Source organism: Triturus cristatus, chromosome 1_1 (assembly GCF_964204655.1).
Source record: "Triturus cristatus chromosome 1_1, aTriCri1.1, whole genome shotgun sequence".
NCBI lineage: Eukaryota > Metazoa > Chordata > Amphibia > Caudata > Salamandridae > Triturus > Triturus cristatus.
The window spans coordinates 3,626,732-3,639,841 of record NC_140579.1 but is presented as its reverse complement, the minus strand read 5'-3'; the positions used below and the strand labels follow the sequence as shown (position 1 = coordinate 3,639,841).

General features: G+C 43.8%; 1 protein-coding gene across 1 annotated transcript in view; it reads left to right on the top strand.

Annotated features, from left to right (window-relative positions):
* Positions 1-10,526, top strand: part of LOC146869055 (proteasome subunit beta type-7-like) — a 50,618-nt gene extending 40,092 nt beyond the window's left edge. Inside the window, exons 5-8 of the mRNA XM_085647137.1 lie at positions 4,492-4,607; positions 4,990-5,048; positions 7,733-7,884; positions 8,317-10,526. Of these exons, the coding sequence (XP_085503263.1) occupies positions 4,492-4,607; positions 4,990-5,048; positions 7,733-7,884; positions 8,317-8,428 (439 nt within the window). The 3' untranslated portion in view covers positions 8,429-10,526. The remainder of the gene's footprint in view (positions 1-4,491; positions 4,608-4,989; positions 5,049-7,732; positions 7,885-8,316) is intronic.
* Positions 10,527-13,110: the final 2,584 nt, after the last annotated feature.

Sequence of the window (13,110 nt, the reverse complement as noted above, 5' to 3'; positions counted from 1 at the left end):
CGGAAACTAGATGGCGGAGAAGGAACAACTGTATCGTCACTGCTCCCCATACCATCTCCTTGATTCAAATGATCATGCAAATCCCTACTGCGGCCCGCACATGTATGAGCATCTAAGTCAAACCAATCCTGTCTTACCTTGCTACCATGTGCCTTCACCCTTTCATAAATGATGCCAGCTTGCTTAGGAGTAATTTTGACTAAAGCATTGCAATTCCACCACCCTCTATCTTGCAATAGAACTGCTGTCCTGTTCATCCTTACAACTTTTACAGGTTCAGAGAATTTTGACTGCCCCTTACGAACCCTATACGGTTTTTTGATAAGGACCCAATCTCCCACACTCAACGTTCCTTCCTTAACATGCATCCTGGAATCATAGTTCTTTTTATAACAATCTTGTTTTTTACGGACATGTTCTCTGAGACTTTGTAAGTCTACTTTTTGATAACGTTCCACTCTATCCAATAACCAATTTGGGCTAATGGCAGTAATAGGTTTCCTTCCTCTCAACAAAATAAAAGGAGCCACATCTGTTGTACTCTGTGGTGCAATATTATAATTCCACACCTTGAACTGTAAGTAATCTCTGACATCAAGGTTATTAGCAATTGCCGTTTGAACACCTTCCTTAATTAATCTATTTGCCCTTTCAACTAAGCCATTGGAAGAGGGACTATATAAAGGTACCCTTATGTGTTTTACATCATTTTTATCCAGAAAATTGGTGAACAACTCAGAAATAAAATGGGAGCCATTATCCGTAACAATCTCCTTAACTCTCCCTTCTATATAAAACAGATGTTTCAAAAATGTTATGACAGACGCAGAATCAGCAGACTTAACAAAAGAAAAGTACAACCATTTTGAAAAATAATCAATAGCCACAATCAAAAACCTTTTATCACAACCCACCATGTTAATGGGGCCCGAAAAATCTAACCCAATTTTTTCCCAAGCATTGTTGGGCCAAGTAACCGGACATAAAGGAACCGTAGAGGTCTTCCAATGCTTGTCTGAACACAAGCATTTCGTGCAAGAATCAACAAATCTTCTAACCTGCCCATCAATACCTGCCCACCAATAAATTTGTTTAATTTTCTTTGACGTTGCCGAAATACCTAAATGTCCTTCATGTGCCAAAGCAATAATTTTTGGACGTAAAACACTGTGAGGGACAAACAAATCTTGTCGAACCAAGATATCATTAACAATCGACATTTCTGAAGCAACCTGATGAAAACATCTCAACTCCATTGACATAGATCTTTCATTGGGCCAACCATCAATTAAAAATTTCTTCACTTGAGTCATACACTCATCTTTGTCACAATTCTCAACCCATTCTTTCTCAGAAATCCGAAATTGTTCATTTATATCTCCAATAGTAAACACGTACTCCAATCCTTCCCATTTTTTATCCTTGACATCCACCACATCATCACATTCAACAGGTAGGCGTGATAAACAGTCCGCTCTAACATTTTTCCCACCGGGAATGTATTTTATGTCAAAGTTGAATTCCTGTAACCTAGCCAACAATCTAATCAGTCTAGATGAAGCTTTATTCGAACAACTATCTCCCAACATGTATATTAAGGGTTTATGATCCGTATGCAATTCAAATTTGCTCCCCCAAATGTACATTTTACATTTTTCAGAGGCCCAAGAGCACGCTAATGCTTCCCTTTCGATTGTACTATAGTTTTTCTCAGCCATATTCAAGGTACGTGAGGCAAATGCAATGGTACATTCCTGACCATTAACCATTTGACTGAGGACTGCCCCTAGACCTCTTCCACTGGCATCAACTGTAATTATGCACTTCGCCCCATACTTAAATGGCTTAATTGCAGAAGCAGAAGTGATTCATTTTTTTACAGCCTCAAACGCCTCCTGACAATCCTTGGACCATATGAATTTCTCATTTTTTTCAAGAGATTCCTTAAAGGCTGCACAACTACTGCATAACCTTGCACAAAACGTGCGTAGTACTCACTCAGGCCTAAAAACGCCCTAAGGGAATCTTTGTCACCTGGAACTACCGCTTCATGTATACCTTTTAGCAATGATCCTTTGGGTCTGATACCATCACCAGAAATGTTGTGTCCTAAATAATTAACCTGTTGTGCTATGGCGTGACCTAGTAAGAATTCTATACTCTACATTCCTTAAAGCAACAAACATTAAATAACACTTATGCCCCTACTTACATAAGAAATTCCCTTCCACATATTACAGAGGGAAAGATAGGATAGCAAATAGAAAATAAGTGAACGAGGAGGGAAGGAACATCAGAGAGTGTGGAGAGCTGTATTTCTTATGCTTATGTTTTGTGGTATTTTCTTGTATCAATAAAGTTATTTGTATATCGAGTGTGATGTAATAAGAATGTATTAGGTCACTGCGCTCTTAGATCTAGAACTCCTGTTGAGTTTGTGTCATTCTTTGCTTGTCTGCAACTGGAGCTGTCGTGGGTCTCTGTAACAGTAATAACTTGAATACTTACTTGAAGGCTCAGTTTCTTCAGTTCACCGGGACACCCTCTTACAGAGAGGGAACACGTGGAATTACGGAGGGAGAAGAGAGACGCGGAGAAAAGGAATAAATATGAGAGGGATGGAAGGAATGGCCTAGATTAGAGTAGGAGGAACTGAGACGCAAAGCAAGGGATTGAGAGGAAAAAGGTTGGAATTAAGGGGCAAGAAGGGTCTATGATAGGGAGGCGGGGGGGGGGTGAGAAGTTAAAAGTTAAGTGTCGGCTTGATGCAAAGCTAAGTAAGGTACTTGTAAAAACCACAGAGAACTTTCTTGATGTTTATACCACAACATGGCTTGCGCGACATCTGACTGGTGTCAGTCATTGGTGCCAAATTACAGGACACCTTTAACGGTTATTCAAACTGAAAAAGCCCATACTACTAACGTGTGAAATTGATTCTGGAAAGAGTATTTATAGCTGTCTTCATCGATTTAAGATCATTTCAGCTATGAATGCTGTTTGACATGATTCCTGCAACCAAGTATTCTTAAACATCTATGAGGTCATTACCTTATCTACTGCAATTGATAAAAAAAAAATAGATGGTGTATAATAATGTTAATTCTTCCATTAATTGCTATCAGCAGTTATCCCTTTCATTGATATTTGCATATAGAATTATCTGCAGGCTGGGATAGAGGATTGCAGACAAAGAACACTCCTTCCCCTGATGAAGACTTCAAAAAGTTATAGCATAGCCCAAAAAATCAGCTCGAATGTAATTTGCAGCAAATCTTCTCTTCTGTGGCTGTTATGAAAATGAGATAATGTTTCTTTTCATATACAGTACCACAGGGTTACTTTAAGAATTGTCTAAATTACCTCAAAATTACTTTTCTTGATCTGTGTGGAACGGTGATGTGTTCCAGTCGTGTTAGGGATTTTTACGTATATTTTTAATATGTTTCTCCAATAGATTCTGATACTTTGAAAAATGTTCTTTGGTCTTGGCCATAGTATATGTTGATCGCGCCTCCGAGAACATTATGGTATTCAAAAGAGTAGAGATTATTTCGCCACCCTGGCTATATGAACTTATGAATCATAGGTTTATTGTGTAGGTAAAGTGGCTGGAAAGGCTGAAGTAATTCCCCTTCCAGGATGAGAAGGGGGACGTATTACTCCCACATTTGATGGAGGTGAAGATAAAGGGCTTTTTGCAGTGAAAATAAGTTTTAAAAAAAGTGATTTTGCACTGAGGGCTCCATTCCCTCTAGGAATTCTGTGCTATATAGTTTCCGCACAGAGACTAGTAGCCTGTCGGAAATGCCGCAAGACATTCTCACTAGATCCCTGCATATGGCTGAGCTGTCCAGCCACATGATTGGGAATATCTACTATAAAAAACAGTAAAAGTAGGTTTGGTGATGTAAATCTCTGCCCATAGTTTTAAGTTTTTTTGAAAATGTGGCATGTGTTGGGCCCACCTAGAAGTATTCTTGGCATTCCTCTTAAAAAAAGACCAGACTAGACTTTGAATTTATTTCTGTGAAATTGCTTGTGTTGCTGTTGCCTCCTAGAGACAGCTTTGACTGCTTGCCCTTACTGCCTATGGAGAGTCAAGTGTACAACGGGCAAAAACAGCAGCCCCGGGCGCTGGTAGTAAATGACAGACGCCAAAGTAGATACTGCCAGTAACTACTGACTGATATGGAGCGCAGACCTCACACGTCCCTGTTCTGAGATTTAAGGAATGCTTGGTAATGACCACCCCGTCTTCTCATTTCTCCCCCCCCCCTCCCTGAAGATGTTCGTCTAGTCGTTGTATGTTGGCGCCGTACAACCCAGCACTGGGAGCTGAGGCAGGCATGCTCTTGGTCACCGCGTCCTCCGTTTAGATCCAAGTGGCTGCGTATTCCGTGTGCAATGGTGCTTTAGCACAGGTCGAGAAGCGATTAAGGTCATGCATGTTCTTACTTCTGTGCATATGACTGCCCTCCTCTGCCACAGGTACCAGGGCCATATTGGCGCATCTATAATTGTGGGCGGCGTGGATTGCAAGGGATCCCACCTGTACACCATCTACCCCCATGGATCCACCGACACTCTTCCCTTCGTTGCCATGGGTAAGACTTTCTTTCCTGTACTGTAAGCATGACTGAGGTGTTTGCGTAATGGACAGTGCACCATGGTGGAGAAAATGCCATTATGACAATGACACAAGTAGACATTGTACCTGTAGAGACTTATAGATAGATTAATGCACACTAATGGATGGACGTGCATAAGAGAACGAATGACCGACCGAGAGGCAGACAAACACACACGGCCATGGATGGAGAGATGAGCAGACACAGAGACTGGCAGATACACCGTTTGATAGACCACAAATTCATAAATGTAGACAGATCAGACATACATACTCTACCTCTGGAGCTGACTGTAGATGATGAGGGGTGACTTGTCACTAGATGCTGGTTCTAATCCGTTCTCATCTTGCGGCCACAGGTTCCGGATCAGATGCTGCCATCGCTGTATTGGAAGATCGTTTCAAGCCCAACATGGAGGTGAGAGTTTCTCCCCATGTAGCAATGGTTTTCACTAATGTCGCTTTATCACCCAGTGCACAGAAGGAGGGGTGATGATTGTGCTGCACATATGTGGTAATACACCAGCGCTATCAGTATTACAGAGGGGGCTGCGGGCCCTTCTGTAATGCCAAAGTGCCCCAGGGACACACAAAGCGGTGGCACACGCCTGTGGTAATACGGCCTCTGGTGTAGAGATCTTTGTAAAGCCTACAGGTCACCAGTTTTCAGTCCTGGAAGGTTAACTAAGCTTTAGATCTTTCAGAAGCTAACAAAATGGACACTATTAAGTTACTAATAACACTTTTTATTTACAAAATTCACTTTGAGACGTGCAGTGTATAAATATTTTATATTATAATATAATACAATGTGACGCTATATAATATATGCTAATCTCACTTTAAGATTATTGCAATAACAGATGCATGCTGAAGTCAGAAATCACCTGTAATACCAATATTATGTCACTTCTAACAACTTTGTATTAGTTGCATAGCCATGAGTTGAATTCCGACTACGGACTTGCAATTTGAAAAGACACGTCATAGTTTTGTTGTTCAAAAAACTTTCTTCCAACCCGGTTGTCGTGAGCAATTTTCTCCACATATCTTTGCTCCTTTTGCCATCCAAAGCACTAGAACAGCACATTCATGCTCAGGTTTCTTTTTTGTTGAATTCAAATCTTTCCTGGTCTCTAATTAGTCGGGTTTAAGACCATTTCATAGCACTGAAGCTGCTTTACTGTTTGTCACTGAATCTGCTTTCCTGTGTCACTGAATCTACTTTCCTGTGTCACTGAATCTACTTTCCTGTGTCACTGAATCTGCTTTCCTGTATGTCACTGAATCAGCTTTCCTGTATGTCACTGAATCAGCTTTCCTGTATGTCACTGAATAAGCTTTCCTGTATGTCACTGAATCTGATTTCCTGTACGTCACTGAATCTACTTTCCTTTCGTGTATGTCACTGAACCTGCTTTACTGTAAGTCACTGATTCTACTTTTCTGTATGTCACTGAATCTACATTCCTATATGTCACTGAATCTGCTTTCATGTATGTCACTGAATCTGCTTTCATGTATGTCACTGATAATCTTAAACTTGCAGTGGATCGGGGAGTCCTGGCTCCCTAGATCCTCCTGGATATCTCGGCAGCTATTGTGTCCCATATTATTCTTCTGCTTTGTCTTGCATATTGTGGCTCATACTCAACATTGATAAGACTTATAATTATTGCCACCCCCAGTGCATGGTCAGCTGCTTTATGACCACCTGAGGCGGAGTACTCTACCCTCCCATACTCATTCTGCCAAAAACATGGGAGTTTGCTTTGATCCCACTCTGCCGTTTTGCACCCAGCAGATTCTTTCATCTTCAGGTCATCCAAAGTATTATTCTTTTTCTTCCAAAGGACCCCCACAGTACAGTCCATTTTTATGTCTGAGCTTGAACATGCATCTCTCCTCAGCCTCCTCTGCCCTGCCGCTGTCTCTTCTGGTCCCCGCTCTCTGCCCTGGTTTCCTTCGGAAGTGGTCGGCGTCTGTGATCCTCTGCCTCTGTTATGGGGCTTGTCATGGTTTAGATCCCAAACATATTTTGAAAAAACCAAAAAAAACAGGTCATGTATCAACCATTCCACACCCGATGCTCTCAGGCTCAACTGTATTCCAAAAGTCCATAAACTCCATTCTGAATGCAGAAATATTGACTTTCCGGCCACTGGCTGCGGGTATCTTAAAGCCAGGATCTCATCATCAGGTCTCCTGATAATGATCCTAAGTTTTTTTGCATTCCTGATTCTGTGCACTGCTTCCTCCATTAGCTTCAGGACACTTTTGGTGGTAATAGCGCGCTGTATAATTGTATATTGTGTTTATCAAGTGGAAGTCATGTGCCGGCAGGACTAGCAAGTGCAGCAGAAGAGACACTGTGCATGCTGTCCCCTCGTAGACATGCCATGCGGCACAAAGTTGGAATGGAGTGGGAGGCTAAGGGCCAGGGTGATTGCTGGGTAAAGTCTGTGGTGTAGAATTCAGAAGCGAAGAACAACTGTCCTCGTCACTGCTAAGTAAGATCATGAAATGGGCAGATGTCACTCCCTTCTCAAACCACCAAAAAACCAGACGCATGTGTCACTTACTCCCAGCACTATCTGATGAACCAGCCCCCAGCAGAGCTCTTGTAAATAGCCAAGGTGAATGCCTGATGATTGCAGATTGCCAGATGTGGTTGTGGGAATCCGTTTTGCTATGTCTGCTGCGGGCTGGGATTGATGGGACAATGAGAGGCCTAGTGCCTATGTGTAGGATGTTTGGCTTCTCTTCCCTCCACACCATGTGATTTCTTTGAGTATAAGCCGGGCTGTCCCAGCAGAAGGTAAGTGAGTGAATGTTGATCTACAATACTATTGTCTGGAATACGAAGCTGTCCCTCCAGCATGTGTGTGATAGTAGATTATTCCTTGAACGCGCCTCTCCGCAGTACAACTCTGCATCTCTTTTCCTAATGTGTGTTCCTGGAGTTGTACTTCTCTTGCTTATTGCTTTGCCTTCAGACTCACTACGGGTATACAGGATCACATAGAAGTGACATCCAATTTGACTACTTCTATTGCCTTTTCTTCCCTTTTGCCATTTTTCGGTCCACTTCATCGCTCACAGCGTGAGGATGCCAAACAGCTGGTGCAGGAGGCCATTACTGCTGGAATCACATGTGACTTGGGATCCGGGAGCAATGTGGACTTGTGCATCATCACCAAGGAGGGCACGGAGTCTCTGCGTGGGTATGACAGCCCAGGCCAGAGCGGACACAGGTGAGCCTGAATCAGTTCTGCTCCTGAGCGTCTTTACTCATGCATATCCCTAATACACTCTTGGCAACGTGTAGCTGGTCTTTTCTTAAAGGGTTATAATTGTGAATTCTTCCTGTGAATTCTGCTGCGGGAAATGTTACCCCAGTATGTAGTTAGCAGTGCAATGTGTCTCCAGTGTGAAGCTGTGCTTCCCCCTTGTCTGGCAGAGCAAAACAGTAGAACTCTGATTGAGACCACATGAGAAATAATGTGTCTGGATAAGCGGTTTGTTGGATCTTTTTAGATGGTGTTTGTACCTGTGACCCCTACAATTGCTCCATTTTAAGGAATCCTGTCTCCACCGTCATAACAATGTGTTTCTGTGCTCCATGGATCGATGTCAAGTTATCACAAGTGTCTAACTCAAGCCCTCTGAACCTGTTGTTTTCCCAGGCTTGGGTCTTACCGTTACCGGAAGGGGACCACCGCAGTGCTGACGAAAACCATCACGTCCCTGGAGCTTGAAGTAGTGGAAGAGGCGGTGCAACCCATGGACACAGAATGAAATCCACTGTGAGCTTTCATCAGTCCTGAACTAGAGGTGTATAAATGAGTCTATCTTCCCCAGCCAGGAGCAGAGGCATGAATGTCCCCCAGCCCTACAACACAGGGTTGCAACTTCCTCAATCCTGTGCCAGCTGTAGGCTAGTGGTGTCTGGCTAGCTTGCTCCATCCAAGAGCTGCCTCTATGCCATTTCTGTGTCATCAGCCAGACCTGGCAACAGGTGCACCAATCTTTCTACCATCCCTTATCCCTTCTCTAAATATATGAGGTCTCCGCACATTATATCACGAGCTGCGTGAAAACGACATGCAGCTCCGTCCTTTCGTCTTTGAGCAGCCCTTCAAGTTATGCTGCTCTTTTCATCCTCCCTTACAGGTCAGAACCTGTGGGCTGGATTGTACACCTCCTTCAATCCACCTTCAGTCCTAGGCCTCTGAGGAACAGCTACTCCCATCCCCCGTGCCTGGTCTGAGGAGCGCAACACTCCTTGGATTATCCACATGACCTGGGCCACATCTGTGAGGTTCCCTCCATTTTCACATTGCCATCAGAGGTGTGCAGCTCCTTCAATGCTCCTCCTCCCCTAAACTTAGAAAAGTGTTTTCTTTCTTTGAATCCACCCGCAGGTCCAGATGTATACAGTTCAAGCTCTCCTCCCCGAGACACAGTGGTGCAGCTAACTTGCACTACACCCATGAGTCCCCATATGAAATTGCTACCCTCTATAGAAACATCACACATTTAGATTACATTACACTCTTTTTCTTTTCCTTTCTATACTTTTATTCAATTATTTTTAAAGGATTTTTTGATTAATTGTATAAAAAAAATCTTATTTTAGACAAAATTAGACATCTTGTTGCTTTTTGGGATATGTACCACTTCCTCAATAGATAAATCCCAAACATTGTAATGGAAAACAAAATACACAACTAATATTTGATTGATTCACTTTTCTTCTTCAGAAATAGATGTTCGAGGCATATGAGCTGTAGATTGTATACTTGAGCATAGATCGCCATCTGGTGTTGAACTCGGATGTTTGCAGTTTGTTTTTGTCGAAGAGGTCTTTGTAGTCACAGGATAGGTGACTCCTCCTTATGGTGATTGTGCGCATGGGCATCGACTCCATCTTAAGATTGTTTTTTTCCGCCATCAGGTTTGGATATAAACGGCTGCGCTTCGGGGCGATATTGTATTCGATTCCCCTTCGACGCGCAATCCTTTACCGCTCGACAGTATTGTTTTTGATCGTGCTCCTTGACGCGGATCCAACACAAATTTCAACACCTTCGATTCCAGTCGTCGAGGCGGGCCATTGGGCCTATCCGCGCCATCAGGCCCTACAGCTAATGTAAAGAACTCCATTCAAATAATGCCCCCTGTGTGGTGCCAAGTTCCCACACACTGATGTCCACGAGGTCTGTAACCTTTGCCTCTCTCCAGAACACGAGGACAAAGATTGCCCGGCCTGCGCTTCATTCATATCGAAGAGAACCATACGTTATCACCGGGCTCTACGTCACATAATGTCTCGATCCACTACCTCGGTGCTGCACGACATCTTCGATGCAGGCCCTGATGCTCCAGAGGAACAAGAACCACAAAATGAGGACATCAGCGTCTCCGAGACCGACGAATCAGAGGCCAAATATCAGATGGTTACTCCAGGGCAACGAACCATGAGTACCGACATCGACACCCCTTGCTCTTCTCAAAAACATAAGGCTCCGGTAACACCGTCACCTTCCGGCTCAGGTCGACACCTTGACAGAACTTCTGATGCCCCGCCTTCAGGCTCGGCTGCGAAGTTCAAAGACAAGCCTTCAGACGACTCAGGACCGAGCCAGCCACGTATCGGTACCGAACTATCATTCTCGGTACCTAAACCCAAACATTCGGCACCGAAATACCATCCGAATAAACCCTTGAAGCCGCAACCAGGCCACAAATCTTCAGAGCCGAAAAAGAGCAAATCTTCGGAGCCGAAAAAACTCAACAAATCCTCAGAGCCCCAAAAATCCTCAGAGCCCAAAAAAGACCATAAATCCTCGGAGCCAAAAAAGGCCTCGGACTCCTCAGCTCCTCCAAAGCAAAAGTACACTAAAATTCCTCTTAAAGCTTCGGAATCAAGGCCAAAACAACCAAAATCATCGGTGCCGAACAAGGATACTGGATTAGAAGACCTATTTCAACCAGATCCAGTGGACCCTAAACAAAAAAAAACTTCATATTGATCCTAAAACTGGTAAAATCAAAACAATTCTATAAAAAAAGAGACCTTTGAACTCCCCAGCAGAACCCAAAATACCCTTAAAGAAGAGAGACATGGGAACGTCTCCAGCCAGGCCTTTCTCTCCTCCAAATATCCCCACTACACCACTTTACCACTTTCTCCAGCACACTCTCCAGTGCTTCCATATTCGCCTACACCACAAGATGGTGATGATGATCACCTTGAGTGTGGGAGTGGGGGGGGATGAAATCCCACAAGAGGATAATGATGATGACACTACTCTCCCTCCACCTGATCCTTGGGAAAATTATGATAATCCACCAGACGCCCCAAATCTCCCCGATCCAGACTCCTACCCATCTAGGCCATCCCCCCAGATGACAACATAGGTTTTGCACACCTCATGAACAGAGCTGCACAATATCATGGGGTCGAATTACATTCATACCCACGGGAAGAAGATTTTTTGTTGGAGACTTTCACACAGTCACAAAAATCAACAAGCACTCTACCTACGTTAAAGGGTATCATCAAACATGCACCTGACATTTTTAAAGATCTCGTTAGGGCTAGAGTTGTCAACTCCAGGTTCAAGAAAAAGTACTAGCCAGCTCCCAACGATCCAGCTTATATTAAAGCACAGCTCCCTCTAGATTCATTGGTGGTGTCAAATGCACGTAAACGTTTAAATTCCCAAACATCAGGGGATGCCCCACCTCCAGATAAGGAGTCTAAATTATTAGACGCATCTGGCGAACGCATTGCCTCACAAGCAGCAAATCACTGGCGCATTGTCAATACCCAAGCTTTACTGGCCAGGTATGCTAGGGCTCATTACGATGAACTTAAAAAGCTCATACAACATCTTCCCGATCAGTATAAGGCTAAGGCTAATGACCTCATACAAGAGGGAAAATTAATCACAAACACATAAAGTGTGCTCTTGATGCAGCCGACACAGCGTCCCATGCAGTTAACACAAGCGTTCTACTACACAGACACGCATGGCTGCACATATCTGGGTTTATACAAGATGTGCAGTCCACAATTCTTAATCAACCCTTTGATCAAGAACACTTATTGGGACCCACTTTAGACACATCTTTGGAGAAAATGAAGAAGGACTCAGAAACTGCTAAGTCCATGGGAGCCCTACAGGCAACAACCAGTAGAGGTTCCTTGCGTCGCGTCTTTTATAGGTGCGCCTCTAAATCTATTGGGATGGACAACACTACATCCACCTACAAAAACACTGCTCAAACCTCTCCTAGCAGAGGCTATTTCAGAGGAGGTTATAGAGGCAACAACAACAAGGGTAGAGGCTGCGGTAATAACACCTGCACCTCTCCTACTACAAAACAGTGACTTCCCCCCGACCATTCCACTCCAGTCGGGGGAAAACTATTACAGTTCCTACCTGTCTGGAACGCCATAACCACAGACAAGTAGGTAAGACAAATTATCCAGTATGGTTACTGCCTGGAACTCACTTCAACTCCCCCATTGATACCCCCAAACAACGCCCGATGTCCCCAGAACATCTGACACTGTTAAAACAAGAGATTCTCTCCTTATTACAAAAACAGACAATAGAACCAGTTCCCTTACCTCATCAAGGAACAGGGATTTACTCTCTTCACTTTCTAATCTCAAAGAAAGACGGTGCTCTCAGACCAATACTAGACCTCCGACCGTTAAATCTCTGCATACAGTCAGACCACTTCCACATGGACACTCTCCAACAGGTGCTCCCACTGCTCCAACAGGGCGATTTCCTTGCCACTCTAGACCTCAAGGACGCCCAATTTCATATTCCCATTCTCCCCGTTCACAGACATTTTTTACGGTTTGTAGTGGACCGATAACACATTCACGTGTTTCCATATCTTGTTGTCTGGCTCATAAAAGCCAAGCCACACACACAATGTGTAAACAATACACACAGAACAATCCAGCTTCCCCACGACTTGGGATTCACAATAAATCTACCTGAGTCACACCTTCAACCGTCTCACATTATTCAGCATCTAGGTGCCACAATAGATACCTCAAAAGCCCTTGCATACCCCAATCCAGTCAGGATAGCCAGCATGCAAGCTCTCATATCAAAATTCCAACCTCAGCACTCCCTTCCAGCTCGAGTGTTCATGCAGCTAATAGGTATGATGGCCTCTTGCATCCTCATCGTTCCTTATGCAAGACTTCAAATGCGTCCCCTACAAGTTGAACCAAGCTCAAGGCCAGTTAACAGATCTGATGTTGGTGGACAGCCGCACCCATCGCTCTCTGCAGTGGTGGAACACACAAAACCTATCCAAAGGGCGGTCGTTCCTCGACCCGGTTCCACAAATAGTGCTAACCACAGACGCATTGCTCACTGGATGGGGAGCTCAACTCCAAAACTAAACCATTTAGGTTATATGGACCCATCAACAAAAACAACTCC